Genomic DNA, 18,720 nt, shown 5'->3' on the forward strand with positions numbered 1-18,720 from the left:
ACACATTTAACATAGTGATTCAGATGCACATGTCCTTCAATTAACTAGTTGGTGTTACGCACATGTGTATCTGCAGGGTTTAGGAGACAGTCAGGAGTCACCATTTAAAACTGGAGTTTGAAAGGGCTCTTCCCAAACATCACTCCAAATGCGTATTTTTTTCCTCAAAGGTGAACGGTAATTCTGCAGCCTCCAAAAGGTGATCATCATCATCATCATCATGAATTATCCAGAAGTATCGTCAGTGATTTGTTTTAAATGTGATCTAATGTTTTCATATCAATCAGATGTGATTCGTCTGTATTATGTTACAGAAAAACGACACATGATTTTTATTTTCATCCGGACACTTTAATAACAACAACCCTGTAGACTTTTTTTTGTGGATAGCTTGGATTGCAAAATGCACACACATAATACACACGTTATAAATATCCCACAACAGGCACAGTTAGCATTGGGAACCTGCTTTGGTTTTTTATTTTTCACCTCTTTACCAACCTGAGCAACGTGTTCCAAAACGCTGCCCAAAACTTGTTCATCTTCCATTGTTTCTGCTCGTCTCTGCTTTGGATCATTTTCCAAATGCAACAGCTTTGTTTTTAAGGCCTCATTATCACGTTTAATTAAAGAAATCCGTAACTGACATAACTGAGTCTCATCTTGAACAAACTGCAGACTTGGAAGGAAAATCAAATTCTCACACTGACGATACCTTTTAAACTCTTTTGTTCTCGGCCCCATCACAAACCCTTACATACTCATTTTTGTCTTTACAGGGTAAAAGTCGTAACAGATCACAACACAACATTTCATATATCCCCACAATTAAACATCAAAATATACTAACAACCTTGTTTAACACAGGTGAGTCAGCAATATTGCACAGTGCAAACAAAGTGAGACTATTAAGAGGACGATAATCTACAGTTACTTCTCTTACCATCCGTCTCTACCCAATTTTGATTATTTTGCAAGTTCTGTATCAAAATCCATCAATCATATTGACCAACCAAGGTCATAACAGCACTAAGTTCAGAAATTATGATCCCTAAAGACATGAACTCAAAGGTCTGCGATTACGTGACGCTCAGCTGGTGGAGTGGTAGAAACATTTTTAAAGGCATTATGTGACACTTGGTTTTTTTTCTTTTTCTGACTTGGGTGTGATAGCTGTTTTCTTTAAGCTGTCGATGGTATCGTGCGTGTGTCGTTCTGACCTGAGAGCGGCATCTTTGAACAAAACGCTGCAATTTTAATCAACATACTTGGTAACAAAGCTCTGCTTCAGTGATGGGCTATGTTACGGTAAGAGGAATGAATCTGGTAAAGCCTAGAAGCTGAACATCCACCTCAGCACAGACACAATATCGAGACCATTTTATCTACTGCAACTGCACTCAAATAGGATTTTCTAATTCCCAAACAAATACCATCCAACCCTCCACATTTTCAATGACTGTGCTTTCAATAATCCAGGTCTTGAAAGGGTTTTAGAGGGAAGGATGGATGTTTGTTCAGGTCAGCGAACAGCAGTTACCCAGATCCATTCACACAAAGACACTAAACAGAGGGAACTCTGACTGGTCCGGCTGCAGGAGGTCGACCAGGAAGCAGATCGTCCCCGAGAGGCCTTCAAACAGGCTGCAGACGCTGGTCACTGAGTGGGAGCCTGTCTTGAACTCCTCGGTGAAGAGGAACTCTGCAAACCTTGTGGGGGAGAGAGAGAAGAGCAGAGAATGGAAAGTGACATTTTAAATGAATAGATTACAAATGACGGGGCTGTGGCTGCTGCACCACGGAGGACGCTGAGGTCACATCCTCATGAGGTTTGAGGAGAATTTTACATGATGGGGTGTTTGAATTTAATATTATTCTTCATTACTTCAATATGTATTTGATGATAAACCAAAGTATTGGACAAAATTCAAATTGTGACCTGATGGTAGATAGATATAAAGTTTAGGAATCACCAAAAGAGGCATTTCCACCGTCTTTCTCTTTCAGGAACCAGGGTCTAAATTAAGTTCTGGGGACATGAACTCACCCCCCTTAAATGTCACTGCTCTGGGGACTTGTAGTGCTATAGATTTCTGATTGGTCGAGCACTATTTCAGCCACTATAAAAAATATGCAGCCGCAAACCAGTTTGTTTTTTTGTTCATTGTGTTTTGACAGATGAGCATAAGAGAGCATAAGGCAGATGGGAGGACAGTGGACATGTAGCTGAAATGTGCTTGAAAAGCAGCTCCGGGGACTTTGGGTTAAGACACTCAGTCCAAACTGAAAATACGAACCTCATGGTTGTGACAGAGGAAAGCCAGGAGAACACCAAAGTAGGTTCATGCATGAATATTGGAGCAAAACTGAAAAACAATCCATCCCACTGTCGGATGGATTGTTTTTCAATTCAATGAGATGAGATATTTCAGCATGGACTAAAATGATGGATCTAGAGCCTAAAAGTTCTCTCTAGAGCCATGCAGCTGGTTTGGCTAAATATTAATGTGTTGGCTAGTCATAAATTTCAACTTGGATTAAGTTTCAATGGAGAAGTTTGAACCTTTGACCTTAGTATTTCTAAAATCTCAACCTAATCATCAGGATTAATTGAATTTAATGTTGGCCTTGTGCATTTCCGCAAACCAAAAACTGTTTAATGTATACGTTTAAAACCTTTCATATCAACACTTCTACACTATGTATCACACAGACATGTTGAAGTAACAATGTGTTTCAATTTTAGATTTTGCTCTGCTAAAAGTCTGGTTGGGTTAGGGTACAAAAACTACTTTGTTGGGATTAAGAAAAGACCATGTTTTGACTTTAGCGACACAAATACAGCTTGAGAATGTTGCACAAATGTTGAAACACTTTCTCAAACAGTGGTCTCTCGCTAGGTAGCCATCTTGCCCAGCGGTGACATCACTACCATCAGTCCGTCCTCCAAACAGAAAAAAGTTTGCTCACATACAGTATATACGTCATATGCAGTTGTAGAAATGTTGATGAGACATTTGAAACGTACAAGTTAAACATATCTATGGCTTGCAGAAACATACAATGCCAAATGTTATTTCGGTGACCGGGCTGTTAAAACTGCAGCTCTGTAGAAAAAAAGCAGAAAAGATTTCTTGCCTCTGAGCACGGTAGATGTATTTTGAGTTGCCCGTGAGCCGATACAGCAGGAGGAAGACGTAAGCGCTGCCAGCTACTCCATGACAAATCCCAGGTCCCTTCTTCAGCAGACCTTTCTGCCACACGAGCTCCCCACTGCGGATGCACGTGTCCAGATACTGGGGCTTCTTATTGATCAGGTAGGCTTTAGCAAACAGATATGCCACGCCTGAGTGAGAGGATATATAACTTAATAGCAGAAACAACAACTAACATGATGTACAAACACCTTCATGGTGACACTGAGTGTACCTGGGGCTCCGTGGCACCAGTGCACCAGTTCGTTCTCTCTCTCTATCATGGCGCCCAGCTCTGCAGGCCAGTTGCAGTTCTGCTCCTGGTTCATGAGGAAGTCAACGCTCTGCCACACCAGGTCCTTCTCTACCCCGCTGAGCACGTCCTGGTAGCTCAGCAGCATCTGCAGCACTGACGAGAGGCCGTGGGCTGCACCTGATCGGGGGGGGAGGGGGGTGCCAGGGGATCACACATGCACCCACCAGAGCAGGCATGCAAGGAAGCACCATGCCAGGCACACAAACAGACACAACCCGAAGCATACGAGCACAAACATTCACAAAGAAAAACTGGAGGACTAGTCTTTTCATTTATTTTTGGTTCATCTAAACTGGAGCCCACTAAACATATTTGACAATTTTGACAGTAAATGTTTTGTCTTCTAGCAATGTAAGGAAGTAAACTACATGTAAAAGTTGAGCAGGTTGTAATTGAGGACTCCCGGAACAGTTGAGATCCTGTCAGTAACATTAGCAGCTGCACAATCGCCGTCCCACTGAGGAACCCAAGACCAGGTGGTGCACCACATGTAAGAACTTGGTAACAGTTTAGTACTGATATATTTTCAGTATTTAGCTCATTTTCATCATATAAAGCTTATTTTCCTTACATTTGAGACACAAATTCATTTTAAAAGATTAACATGTAATTGCTTAAAATATATCTAGAAGTAAAAAAAAAAAAATTTAAATATGAAATCTAAATGTGATTTTATTAGGTTAAGTTTTTACTTTGTTAAATCTAAATGATTGAACATTTAGATTTTTTAACTTATGTTATTGTTCACATGTAAACATATTTTCAACAAATATATATAGAATAGATTTTTTGAGTGTTGACACTTCAAAGTAATAATGGTTCAAATGCTTTGGTCAGTGGTAAAATGTAGTGCAGTAAGCCTGAGGATTCAAACAACAATATATTCATCCAATCCCTGAGAATGATCCAGTAAACTTTGCGCTCATACCTGCAAAGTAAAGGTGAGAACAACAGACTAACTTTTTGTATTCTTGCAATCTGAGCTCCAGAAAAGATTGGACAATTCTGCAAAATGACAGATTAGGTTCAAGTGGACATTTCTTACATCCAATTCCAGCGTTTATAAAATTCTCGACTTCTATGATATCTATGAATTGCAAATACTGTAAGGTAATGATTAGGGAACATTCATGTTCACATCAAATAAATTAGTTTTCGGTTAAAGCAGCTACAGGTTACTTTTATTCTTTGTTGATTCTGGCGGCCCCTGTGGACTAAAGCAGTATGACAGCCACCTCCTCTTGAGGTGCAGATCTTGATCTTGCAAGCCTGGCGTATTTGTTTTGAAAGCAAAAAAACTAAATAGAAAATAAAAATGTCCTTCTTTGAACACAGCTGTCCAGCTGAGTCATAGCAATGTGGTCTCTGTTTTATGGCTATCAATCTATCCTGCACTGGCACTGAACGCTGGGATTGGATGTAAATCGTGAAGTGCAGAATCCTCAAATATGGACATAATTCACTGAGTCACTGGATGCTGGATACATGCTGGGAAAACACGGCTGTTCGCGGCAGGACAGCCAGTGTCTGTGAATTCCCTTTTCATGTGTAGCTTGTTAATGTCAAGTAAATTGAATGAGTAACCTCTCCGTAAGCACATTTCTCAGGACAAACAACACATGCGGCACCTTTAACCAGGTGTGTTTACAGATATGTCTCATCTACAAAATGTAATTTATTTCACCTCCTCGTCATTCTTAAAATGTTCTTATTGTTTCCATGCAGAAGTTTACTTAAAAGTAGTTTACTTGAAAGTTACTGAGGATCTCCAACCCTCACGGCACTCTTCATCTGATGCAATCAAGGAAAGGAAAGTTAGCTTTTTACACATGTTAACACACCAGCACTACACCTTGAATCATCTCTAAAGTCTTCTTGTGTCTGCACAACTCTGTCTACAGTCAGACGACAGTGGCTCTGACAGGGAAATTCAGGCTACAATCTTAATTTCTACCTGGTAATGCAAACTTGATCCGACAAAGTCTACCAGACATTAAAGACTTAAAGGAGGCTTACCAAGATACTCTGTTCCGTAGTACGAGTACATGAGAGGGAAAGGCTTCCTCTTCCTCCTGGCGTACTGTCGTCCTGACTCAATGATGGCCTGACAAATGGATTTGATTTGGTCCTTGCTCAGAATCTGCAGAGTAAATACAGCAAATAGAGACCCTAGACATGAGGTAAATGGCTATCCACAGAGTCAATCATTATTATCATAAGTACAGACACACACACACACACACACACACATATATTTCAGTAAGCTGGATAAAAAAAGCTGTTCTCAGAGGAAATTAAATAGATAGATAGATAGATAGATAGATAGATAGATAGATAGATAGTAGACCAGTTTCTTCCTCTGACAGCCAACAGGTCACACAGACTCATATTCGGGTGAAACAGGTCACTAGCAGTACAGTCTGCCCTCCTCTGGTTCAGGAGCTCACCTCTATGCCCAGCTTCTGTTTGAGGACCAGGGCAGCGCACAGATAGCCGGCCCGGCCCACGAACAGCTCGTCCGAGCCGCACTCCAGGAAGCTGATGGGCGCGCACACCTCCCACAGGTTCCGAAATTTGGTCAACGGCTTAACGAAGTCAGCCAAGCCCAGGGATTTGTATATCATCGCGGCAACGGCGTAGATGCCCGCCCCGCCGAGCAGGAAGGCGGCTCTCATGTTCTTGTCCGGCTCCGCGTCCACGTACCTGACCGACACGTCGATGATCTGCTTGGCCGTCTTCAGGTACACGTCCCGCTGCTCGGAGAACAGCGGACACTCGCTGACGTGATACAGCATGTAAGCCACCCCGGCCGGGCCATCGTACAGCCCTCCGTCGCAGTCGCTGATGTCGACGGGGAGCTTTTTCAAGACTTTGTCGACGGTGGCGACGACGGCGGGTAAGATGTGCTGCACGCCCTGACCCGGGAGCAAGGCACCTCTATAGTCGGAGAAGCGGTTTGCAAAGCAGCGGGTGTTTTCCATCACCGAATGATCAGGAAGGGCACAGAGAGCAGGCCTCGGTGATAACTCAGCTGGGTTTGATGCTCAAGGTATCCGAGGATGAGAGAGAGGAAACACTTTGATTGCTCGTCCAGTCCCATCAGCTCTCAGCTGATTGGACGTCAACAGTGATGGTTCAGCCTCATGTCGGCTGATAGGACCTGCCCACAGAGACCTGCACACATTCACCTGATGGAAAATCATCCTCATGGTTAAAGCTGACAGGCTGCCACAACATGAGGGGTAGAATGAAAACAAAAAGTACAAAAGTGTTAGCAGAAAGACATGTTTAATGAAAAATGCTCACTAAACCATCAAGATTAATGCACTCACATGTCATGTACCTGTATTAACACCTGGGGAGCTTCAGCAGCCACGCCCGGTGTTGTTAAAAGTACCCATAAATCATACCTGAGTACAAGTAAAGATATGGTGTTTAAATATTAGGCTGCTTTGATAGAAGTGAAAGTCATTCATTAGGCTAGTTAGCCTGATCGAGTAAAGTCTTCAAGTGTCTGATATTTTAAGTATAAAAAGTTATTTTCTGTCACAACAAGTATTGGAAGTACAAGTAACACAAAGTTATACATATATTTAGCCTCCATGTACGACATGTATATATTGTGTTGCCTGTTCATGGACCTGGCTGATTATTGGATGTTTTTTCTGATTATCGGAATCTGTTAGTCTTCTTTAAATGTTATTGCCAGTTAAATTACTTCTAAATATTTAATTTTAGCTATTTTGCCGCATGTGATCTGCAGTACAGCAACCCCGTAACTAATGTTATCAAGTCAATTTTGTGAAGTAGCCAAAAGTACAATATTTGTCTCCAAAAGGTAGTGTGGTCAAAGTATAAAATAAAATAAAAAATACTCAAGTAAAGTATTCATACCTTAACAACTAAACTATGTCACGTTTTCTTCCCATCCTCAACAGAAAGAATCGTCAAAAATAAAAGGAGCTCATTATGACCCATATTGACATTTAGTTGTGTGTTGAACTGTTTTTAGTACAATGTTGGTATATAGTCCCGTGTTCCTGCACTATAGGACTTCTATTGGCAATTTTTTTTTTTTTTTCATTTCAGCCAGTCATAAGTCAAAATACATTGTACAAGTACAAATGTAAACAAATGACTTTAAAGTATCTAAAGCTCATGTTAGCTCTTGCAAACTTCTCTTTCACAGATTAAGAGATTGGTCTCTTTTTGTTTATAGGCCTTTAAAAGGTTGCATAGTGTACCTTTAAAACATTAAAGTTTGAGAAGATGTACTTCGTTCCGTCACTGTCGACCCCCAGAACCCAAGCTGCTCCAGAAAAACCCCAAGTTCACTGACTGGAGTCAGCAGGTTTGTGGTAATTTAATTATTTAAAAAGTGTTTGGGAATATGCACTTTAAAGTGCCTTATTCATAAACATATTAAGTTGGCTCATTTCTTTTTTTAATAGATAGATAGATAGATAGATAGATAGATAGAATTAGATAGATAGAATTACTTTAATGATCCCAGACTGGGAAATTATTTTGTTACAGCAGTAGTGTTGGTATAATCTAATTACAATCTAGTAATCTAGTCTAACCACATTCATCATTGTGTAGGTGTTTGGTGCAGATCTGTGTTTTAATCAAGTTATTATGCATCAAACCTGGAAATATAGAGAGGATAGTGGGAGGACCAGGAGCTTAATGGGGCCTCTTTTCTGTCCCCAGGGCCCTAAGTAGGTTAACATGTCAGCTATTTAAATGTTGTTGGTTTAACAAATACAGTTAAGTAGATTAATAAATAAACAGTTCATCCAACAGTAATTTAACAGTAACAGCCTCTTTGAAATGAAATGAAATACGAGGAATAAGCCTCAGACAGCTAGCCCAGTATGTTGGCTGGCTTGGTTAGCAGTAAGCTAACAATAGAAAAACTCATTTAATTCAAATAAACAATGGCAAATCAGCTGAAGTCAAAGAAGTAACCTCCATGCCGATAATGCTCCAACAGAGCGTTTGAGGGGCAGCCTACTTAAAAGATCCCTGTCAGTGTTTGTCTCCACACAGATGAAGGTCAGACGGAACTGGGACAGCACTGGTTGCTACTGGCAACAGATAGTTAAACTGAAACCAACTTCTGGTGGCAGAACTGTAAAATTCCTACAAACATGTCCATCAACAATTGTCATTATCAATGTTGTGTTTGTGCTGTTTGCCCATTAACCTCGTGCTGAGAATCTATCGCTCCCCCACAACAACTAGTAAATTCTCTTGGAAATCAGTTGCCATCATGGATAAAGGACAGATCGTTTTATTTTGTCCAGCTTCAGTTCAGGATCTTCACCACCAGGTGGTGATGGATGCTCACAGGCTCAGCTGGCTGCTGTCCATGGTGCTGAAAGCTGTTTGCTGGAGATGAATATTTGCCATGGGGAATATAGACTGAAGTATAAAGTTAAGGTTGTTGTACTTTACTTAAGTATATCCCTTTCCAGCCCATTTACACTTGTGTTCCACTCAATTCCACAGGAAAATGTTGGACTTATAATACCACTTCATTTGTCTGACAGCTGTAGTTACTTTGCAGATAAAGATTTTGCATATGTGTTTTAAAAATACAACACAAGAGGCATGTGACTTCTTACAAAACAGTTAGCAGTTTCACCAAAAATAATTGACCCTTCCAAACCTCTCATATTAATTAACTGTTCAAGGTGTGCTGAGGTCAAATTATCCAAGTTGTCATTTTGAAAACAAGAATTAATCAAACTTTATGCAACAAAACATTTCTCTTCCACCAACATCATCTTACAAACCGTCAGACTGATCTTGTGGATGTGCGGAGGTGTTTAGGTGTGTATAAGCTTAATAAAGCTGTCCTCACTCACCATTGGCAGTCAGGGCTAAATAATGAGAGATACTGTATTAAACATTATTTGTACACAAATATATATATATATATATATATATATATATATATATATATATATATATATATATATATATATATATATATATATATATATATATATATATACATATATATATAATAAGCTTAGCTTGCCTAGAATCTGACTGATATTCAACTGGATTTTCTGTATGACTTTCTACTTTTACTCCGCTGCATTCACCCGACAGTTCCTGAAGGTACATCTGATTTCTGAGGTTTTACAACCAAAACACGCAATAATGATACAATTAAAACAGGCCTGAACCATTAATCTAAATATCATTGAAATCTCAATGTGGTCCAAATAGTAGGACCTGCAGTTCTGAGAACAGGCCACTGTTAATGAAGATGCAGCAATTTGGTGCTACAGATAAGCCCATGCCTATAAAGAATACTGTCTAAATACATGGGAATGGGGAATGGGAATGTTTGTTTGGCACAGATTCAGAGGGAGATTAAACGCAAAAAACGTACCATTCCCAGTAAAACTGTGACTTGTATCACAACCGCAATATCCGTAAAAGTAACTGAATATGATTCCTTTTTCATTTAGCCCAGAATAGTAAATGCTGATCCAACAGTCCACATCTAACCACCAAACACATGAAATATCCTGACTTTTTCACAGGAAGCAGGTGTCACCCGTGTCATGCTTATCTTTTAGATTCATTTTTATTTATATGTTTACATCAGTTGTCTAGATAAATTGATTTCTCACTCTCCTTGAATTGCCCATCGAGGAACAACAGTATTCAGACTTGAGTGAACTGAATAACAGCTTTATCTGACTGCCTGCCAGTTCCAAGATGAACCAAGTGGTTATCTGAGTGGAGATGGTGCGAAAAGAAGCTTTGGATCACATTTTAATTTCCTTTTTTTTTTTTTTTTTTTGCCTCACGCACAAAGAGATAGATAAAAGAAGATGAATGCCACGAAGATAATGTGGAAGCAAAAGGTCACCCCAGAGCTCAGAACTAATTAAAATTTTATTCAAAAAACTCAAATGAAGTGAGGGAAGGAGGAAAAAAACGAAAATTGAACGAAGACTTTTCTGTGTATTTATTCTGAAATGAAAGACACAAAGAGCTAGGGATGATGGAGAGCAGCAGAGAGACGGCGGGGAGGTCGGGGACACATAAAGGGAGAGTGGAAGTGGATGCAGTCACTCTCGGAGCTCTGAATAACATGATTTGTTTCCCTGTGGTCCATCTAGTTATTACTTGAAGAGGCGGGCAGAGAATTCAGGATGAGCTTTTGTTGTGAGCTCCTGTTTGCGAGCTCAGATAAAAGCCTGGTCCAAGTCCAAGCTGCCATTTTACTTTGATGGCCCGTCTTTTTTTTTTCTCTGTCAGTCTCATCTTACTGAAATGACAAATTATACACATTTGGGTTGGAAAATGCTTTGGAGAACTTCGCATCTTTTTTTCTGCTTTGAAAAACAGATTGAACAATTCTGACAGTCCTCAAATGTGGACGACACAAGAGAGTGGAAAATTAAGATGGTTCAAGTCACGCTCTATGAAGCATGTGTCTTATCTGCCGGCTCGATGTGAGACAACTTCATTTGCATTTAAATTAGAAGATGATTTGCCCAGTTGCCTCCATCTGATGAACCAGCGCGTGGTAGCCAGCCATTTGTCTGCGTGTGAGATGTGGACTAAAGACAGTTTGGACATAAAGGTCTGAAAGGTCTGACCTCCACGTCCGGGCTTCATTCTCTTTCATAAAAAGTGACAGAGGCAGCTTTCGCCCTTCACCTGTTGGCAGCCTATATGTTAGCGCAGGCTCTGCTGTCAAGTCCTGTTGATTGACACTGTTGTGACAGAGTGCAGTTCACTGTTGTTATGAAAGAAGTAGAAAGCCTTTGTTCTGATGAGCTTTCTGCAGTAATTACAGCCAGGCTGGAGTGTCAAAGCCAGAGAAGCTGTAAGGGCTGATTGATTATATGTCCTGTCACAGTCTAACAGTCAGGAACATTAAAGGCCGAGAACACTAGACGTTGTCCACAAAACTTTACTGAGATCTGCACAGACGGCAAAATTAAAATTTGCTAGCACAACCGTGGCAGACAAAACTGTGCAGTGATAGCAAGGTGCACGCTGATTGTTTCCCGTTTGCTGCTCTGCCAAATTGAATTTCTCCCACGGGGGGGATCAATGAAGGAACATCTCATATCATCTTAAAAGGGAGCCAGTGTGAACGCAGATGGTCTCTTTATTCTAAATTCATCACATTGTGCAATCAGCATTTATTCTACAACTGTACGCCAAAGTAGAAACTTCTATGTAGCCAGTTTAAGTACAATTCTGAGGTTCCACCAGCTGAATACCCAGAGGTATGAAGGCAGCACACACGCAGATCTTCAGGACAGAGCTGACCGATCTCATTCCACCTATTTATTCTGGCCATGTTGACCAACATAGAAATGTTTGTTGGGCTTAATCATAGAGAACAATGGAAGTGATTGTCTTAAAAAGCAACTTCTTATGGCCCCATATATATCTTTTCCTATCAATATGATAATGATTCTAAGTGCTGTATCGTAGCCAACCGGACTTGTTTCAGCTCCTTGAAGACGTTTCACCAGACTGGAGGAGAGTTTGCAGGCTTTTGCTCTGTGTGGGAGTGTCCAGAGTCCATAAGGATACCTGTGAACACTGGGTTTCAGAGTTGTCAGGACTGAGTCGTTGACTCAACGGGCCTTCATGTGGGTTGCTAGGGCTAGATGAGCCCAGGTGTGAATGGTTGTTAAGCTGCGTGGGGAGAGAACTCAGTTCTACATTGTAGGTGGATGATAAGATGTTGTCATCCATGTCAAACTGTCCTTGAACATTACTTATTATCGCCCACCTACAATGTAGAACTGAGTTCTCTCCCCAGACAGCTTAACAAACATTCACACCTGGGCTCACTTAGCCCTAGCAACCCACATGAATGCCATGAGCTTTGGTTCTGCACCACAATATAAAATACTGGGAAAGCGTATCCTCTCAAATATTAACTACGATTGTTAAGTATTTGTACTTTACTTTATCCCCGCCACAGTCTGTTCACCCTGCCGCCATCTGGGCTGAAGGTGAGGTTCGCCCAGGGCGTCATGCGAGCTGGGACCGCCACCGACTGCATCACAAATATTGACACTGTGAATCGGGCATGATCTAAAGTGATGTGCATGTGTACCAATGCTTTCTTAATAGCCTTTTAATACACTGAGGAGGGAGTCAGTGTCGTTTTGGAAAAGAAATTAGGAGAGAAGGAAAATGAGGTCCCCGGAACACCGTTTGAAGCTAGAAAGGTGGCAGGGTCCGCCACATACAAACAGAGTAAAACAGTATCAGGTTGTGTTGTCCTTTGAGGTCAGTTTGTTTATCCAGTTTATTCAATCACGAAAACAAAGAGCGAGTTACAGAGTGTGTGTATTTAGTTGGTTTAGGCATAAAAAAGCTTTTCTGATTAAAAGGTCTTCCCCAAAACTACATAGTGCACCTTTAATCCCAATAAGATGTAGATTTTAACAATTGTGTTCTTATTTTGTTTTTAATTATAATAATATTTTCGCCTCCAGTCCTTATTTAAATAGTGAGCAGCTGGAGAGCCACAGGAAATGTAAGGGAGAGAGAGGTCTTGGCAGCATGTGGTCTTCGATGCGTAAAATGACGCACGCACAACCATAGGGCACTGAGTGAGGCACAAGGAGACACAGACCCCTCGGTTGCACACCTCTCCGTGTAGGCTGCTATGTCTCTGGAGGACCCAGTCATTACAGACCCAGAGGACAGCAGTGGGAACCTGGTTCTGAACGTTTCCAGCGGAGAGCAGCACCAGTACAACATCTGGCTCCCTGGCGTCGGGATCGCTGCGGTGTACGGAGTCATCATCCTCGTGGGTCTGGTGGGAAATGTGACCCTGATGAAGACGTGTCTGTCGGTGAAGTCCATGCGGACGGTGCCGAACTTGTTCCTGTCCAGTCTGGCTCTGGGGGACGTGCTGCTGCTGCTGACCTGCGCGCCGGTGGACGCCAGCCGCTACCTGGTGGACGAGTGGCTGTTCGGCCGCGTCGGCTGCAAACTGATCCCGTTCATCCAGCTCACCTCTGTGGGAGTGTCCGTGTTCACGCTCACCGCTCTGTCCGCCGACCGGTAACTCTCACACGCGCTTTTAAAACTTCATAACACCTTCATGATGCCTGAAGTACTTTTAGACTAAATACAACTACACACAGTGTGGAACTGTTGCTTCACTGATGAGACAGGATGCTGTGAGGACTCATGTTTCTTTTTTATTTATGCACTGCTGAAGCTAATAAACATATTTTTAGAAGTTTGCCCCCAAATCCCCAGAAAAAGGCACCAAAAAAAGAAAGTCAGAGTAACCGGATTTCATGTTTGCTGCACATTTAGATTAAATAACTGAGGGAATCAATGACTGTTTGTGAATTCAACTGATAAAAAAAAATGACATCAATGTAGAAAAAAATAAATGGGAATGTATAAATAAATGCTTGATTATAGAAGATTCAGACTAAAAGCAGGTCCAAACCATCTGCCAGTGGAGTAAGACGATTTTACTTGCCAAGAAATCGTAAAATAAGTTGGTTAGGTCCAGAAATAAGTCGGCTCTGATTAATGTTCAAAAGGGCTGGAATAAATAGAAAATGCTTGCTTCTGATACGGCGCATTAAAGAGGCTCTGTGTAGTTTTGGAGAAGAAATTCAAACCCAGAATTTTAATATTTACAATATTAATGAGGTTGTGATACAAACTCACTATTTTTTTCCCCATAATATGAATAAACAAGCTGTTCTCGGCGGAAAACAAAACTGTTTGAAGATAGATAGGTGGCAGGGTCCGCCACATATAAACAAAGTAGTTGTTCTTAAAGTCAGTTTGTTTATTTAGTTTATTAGGCAGAAAAACATCCAGTCAGTAAAGATCAGTTTCTCTTCTGATTAAAATGTATTCTTCAAAATTACATAGTGCACCTTTAATATGTAAAATACACTTAATGTTGTCAAATAATTCTGAATTGAAGTACATTCTAAATTTCAGGAAAATCTCAGAAAAAAATTGGTTAAAACAGACACAGGCAGCATTAGTTTAATTATCTGGGATTTGAACCCCAGACCTTTGAGGAGAAGAAGAAAATCATTGACCAGTGTTTGAACTGAACTGATTTTGTCCTGAAATTCTCGTTCTCGTGCATTGAAGTGTATGCTCAGCATGTCCCTTATATCAAAAATAAATCAAGTAAACACAGAACACCTTCTCGAAGACAAGGTGAGTGACATTTACTTGGATTAAGTCAGATGATCCTCCCTTTGAAAGCACTAGATAATCCATTTATCCTTAGAAGAACAGAGCAAATACATATTTGGGAGATTAGATCTGCTTAGATCTTCAGTTTTTGCAGACTTGCTGTGTCAGAATTGTGTCTGTTTCACCTACAATTAGAAGCTACCAGACCGGAGTTATTTTACAGCAATTTATTAGGAATTATTAGGACGTTACAGACCTGTAAAATAAAACACAAGGTCTAATGCTTTTTTAAAGGATGCTCCATGACACCAGAAAAGTTTGAATATATGACATGCATTTTTTATTTTGTAATTCTAGAAAGTAAAGTAAATGTTTGTCCTCAGCTTCTTCATTTGTTTAGAGGAACGCTGCAACACTGTTTTGCTGTGAACCTCCAGAATAGTTTTGTGGACTACGAACCTTTACCTGACTTTCCATCAGCATGACTGAATTTTCATTTTTGGGTGAACCGTTCCTTTAAGTTAATCTAACACATTGTTTTACAAGATGATTAACAGAATAGGAAAGCAGACAATGCAAAAACAAATCATGAGACTCTTTCCTCCAGCCTGTTCTTATCATCTGGAGGATCAGAGGATGATTTCACCTGTGAAAACGTTCATGTAACACAAGGAAACAAATCTCTCTTTAATTATTCTTATGCAAGAGGGATTGCAACTCTAATCCTTCCATTCCAGGCGTCACAAGCCAAAAAGGTCAGACACAACACCAGGAGATGATTTGACTGAAGTGCAGAGGTCCAGTGATTAAACACGTTCTGGGGCTGATCTGGTACAGGATAATATCTGACCTATGACAGATAAGGAAGAATGCAGACTTTTTTTTTACTGGAGGAAAGATGTCTGAAAATGTGTCTGGAGCTGCTCACCTTTGTAAATGTCTTAACTTTCAGGAGCTAAAGAACGTTTAATATCACTTCTGATAAATGAACCGTCTCTGTTAATCTGTAGTTATCTCATTCAGCGGGAGCTAATATTATCTTCTGTGGCTGTTTAGCCTCATCTAATTCAGAGGCTAATAAAATTTTTTCTGCTGTGTAATCTGCACTGAGATAGGCTCTCCAAGCTCATCTTCTCCCTCAGTCAGAGGTGGTGAAGTGACGTTATGACACCGAATAACACGTTTCTGCAGTTGTTATAAATTAGAAGAAGAGCCTGAAATGAGGTTATTCATCTGGCTGCTGCCTCTCCAAATACAACTGAAGCGATGCTCCACAAATGTCTCCTGTCTGTTCAGGTACAGAGCCATCGTCAGACCTCTGGACAGGTCCGGTGCCAAAGTCAGTGTGTGTGTCCGAGCCGGGGCCATCTGGCTGCTCTCTGTGACTCTGGCCGTCCCTGAAGCCGTCTTCTCCGACCTGCACACCTTCACCACCAGCTTCGGCAACGAGACCTTTGTCACCTGCGCCCCTTACCCTCACGCCGGGGAGCTGCACCCCAAAATCCACTCCACCGCCTTCTTCCTCATCTTCTACATCGTCCCCCTCTTCATCATATCCGTCTACTACTGCTTCATCGCCCGCAGCCTGGTCAGGAGCTCTGTGGACATCCCCGCTGAGGGACACCTGCACCTCCAGAGACAGGTCTTCTGCTCTCTTTATCTCTCATTTACAGACTGGTGTTGATATGAATGCCTTTCATATAAAAAGAAACATTTAACAATACCATCAAGTTTGACATTTTGGGGGGGAAGTCGCTTCCTTGTGGCGAGTTAATTGCAAAAAGATCAATATCTGCAGCGTGAATATGAAGTTACAGTCAGCAGCTGGCTTTTTAAGGTAACACAATCATTTTACTAAAACCAGAGTATACTGAAAGTACTGAGAATAATATTCAATTGCAGCCATAGAAAAAGAAGTCTCACCTCAAGGTCTATTAAGTAGCTGCTTTGGAGCTTTTGATGGTAGCACCTGAGCACTTTGTATTGGTTTAATACAGGTGAGAATGCCTCTGTTTATGAGGCTGCAATTTAAGATTATTTTCAGTATAATCTGGTGTGAGTTGGTGGATTTGTTTACTTTTGGGCCTGGCTGCTGACTCTGGCTTCATATATATACAGTAACAACACTGATCCTCTCGACCAACTGGCTGCAGAAAACAAACAATAGCGCTTCATGAGATTATGCTGATTTATTTTTTACGATACAGACTACTGGACTGTATCTCTGAAAATGATTCAAATTAAACATGAGAAACAATGTATGGGATTGAACTGGACAAAATTGCTAAATACAGACACATGCGACCAGTAACGACAGTCGCAAACAGACAATATTTTATTTTAAAGGGACAGTTCAACCGCAAATCTAAAATATATATGTTTCCTCTTACCTGCAGTGCTATGTATCCATCTAGATTGTTTCGGGGTGAGTTGCAGTGTTTTTGAAATATCCATAAGAAGCTTCTCATATACTGTTGCCCCATTCTACACGTTTGCAGAAGAAAACTGAGAGTCTGTCCCACCCCTTCCCTTCTATCACACTTGATCGTCATCTGATTAATCACATTAATCTGACGTCAGTTTCTTATTCAATAGAATTTAGAAAGTCAATAGAATTTTACAGCAGAACCTCAATTAACAAAGTGTGACAGTATATCTTGCTGCTGACTCATCATATAATGAACTTATTATAAACCAAAGTGCTGGACAAATTGAAATTCCGGCCTGTTGACGGAGACAAGGGAAAGAAAATCACTAAAAGTCATTTGGATTTATTTGCAGAGGGAGTGATTGTGCTAAATCTTATAGCAATTCATTCGATAGCTGATGAGAAATTTCACTGACCAAGGCCAAAGTGCTAATGGTGTTGATGAAAAATCAGGGGACCACCAAAGTCATTAGGATTCATCCTCTGGGAACGATAGATGTGTCTAAAATTTTGCCATAATTCATCCTTTAGCTGTTCACATATGTTGTTGATGATAATAAAGATAACAAATTAATAACCTTCACACCTAATACCCTACATATCATACAGATGCTGCAGTTTTGTTTGTCTGTGGAAACTGATGCCTCCTCTCTCGACTCTCCTTTCAGATCAAGTCCAGAAAGCGTCTGGCCAAAGCGGTGCTTGTGTTTGTGGGCCTGTTTGCCGTCTGCTGGCTGCCAAGTCATGTCATCTACCTGTACCGCTCCTACCACTATGACCAGGTGGACACCTCGCTGGGCCACTTCATCGCCAGCGTGTGTGCTCGCATTCTGGCCTTCGCCAACTCCTGTGTGAACCCTTTCGCCCTCTACCTGATGAGCAAAAGCTTCAGCAAACACTTCAGGCAGCAGCTCCTGTGCTGCACTTCTCCGAGACGACTGGACAGTCAGAGCAGTGGGAGCACAAATATTACCACCGTCTGAAGGCGTGTTTGTTTTCAGACATTTAATTATCGATTTTCTTGTTTTAACGCACAAAAAAAATGTTCTGCCGTTCTCCCAGTGACTTTTCTCTTTTCTCCCTCTTCATGGCACTGTCAAGGACAGCCACTCGGTTTTGTTGCACATTTTGTATTGACAATAATTCATTCATTTATTCCTTCATTCACTCCTATAGTAACAGGGTATCGGTTATGTAAATACTATGCAATACGTGCAATTTACAGAAGTTAAGTGTAAATGTGTTGTTTTGTATCATATTCACCATGTACAGTCTTGACAACATTTTGAAGTTTATGTACAGTTAAACTCTATTCGAGATGTGTGACGCCCTCCGGTCGTCATCTTTATGAGAACGTATTGTGATTGTGAACTTTTAGATGTTGAAAGTCAAAGTGAATAAAAATATGACTTTGAGCCGAATTGATTTGTGTCACCGAGGAGAGCAGCGTGAAAGACTCTGCCGCACAACTGACCTTTTCCTGTGCACTGTGTGGAGCAACACGACTGAATGGAGGCATAAATGTAATCATATTCTTGGGTTTATTCATTTTAGCGTGGGGATCTGCTCTTTGTGTGTCAGATGGACCTTCG

At 41.0% G+C, this 18,720-nt stretch overlaps 2 protein-coding genes across 2 annotated transcripts; one reads left to right on the forward strand and one right to left on the reverse strand.

The window, feature by feature from the left end:
• Positions 1 to 329: 329 nt before the first annotated feature.
• LOC115588631 (lanC-like protein 3) lies at positions 330 to 6,686 on the reverse strand. Its single transcript, XM_030429340.1, has 5 exons — positions 5,958 to 6,686; positions 5,527 to 5,650; positions 3,430 to 3,627; positions 3,139 to 3,346; positions 330 to 1,710 (listed from the first exon to the last, which is right to left on the reverse strand). The coding sequence occupies exons 1-5, from the start codon at positions 6,489 to 6,491 to the stop codon at positions 1,551 to 1,553; spliced, it is 1,224 nt and encodes a 407-aa protein (XP_030285200.1). The 5' UTR covers positions 6,492 to 6,686; the 3' UTR covers positions 330 to 1,550.
• A 6,270-nt stretch (positions 6,687 to 12,956) lies between these two features.
• Positions 12,957 to 18,549, forward strand: LOC115588547 (gastrin-releasing peptide receptor-like). The gene is made up of 3 exons (XM_030429203.1): positions 12,957 to 13,584; positions 15,997 to 16,342; positions 17,797 to 18,549. The coding sequence occupies exons 1-3, from the start codon at positions 13,184 to 13,186 to the stop codon at positions 18,109 to 18,111; spliced, it is 1,062 nt and encodes a 353-aa protein (XP_030285063.1). The 5' UTR covers positions 12,957 to 13,183; the 3' UTR covers positions 18,112 to 18,549.
• The last annotated feature ends 171 nt before the right edge of the window (positions 18,550 to 18,720 follow it).

This window comes from Sparus aurata, chromosome 9 (genome assembly GCF_900880675.1).
Source record: "Sparus aurata chromosome 9, fSpaAur1.1, whole genome shotgun sequence".
Classification (NCBI taxonomy): Eukaryota; Metazoa; Chordata; class Actinopteri; order Spariformes; family Sparidae; genus Sparus; species Sparus aurata.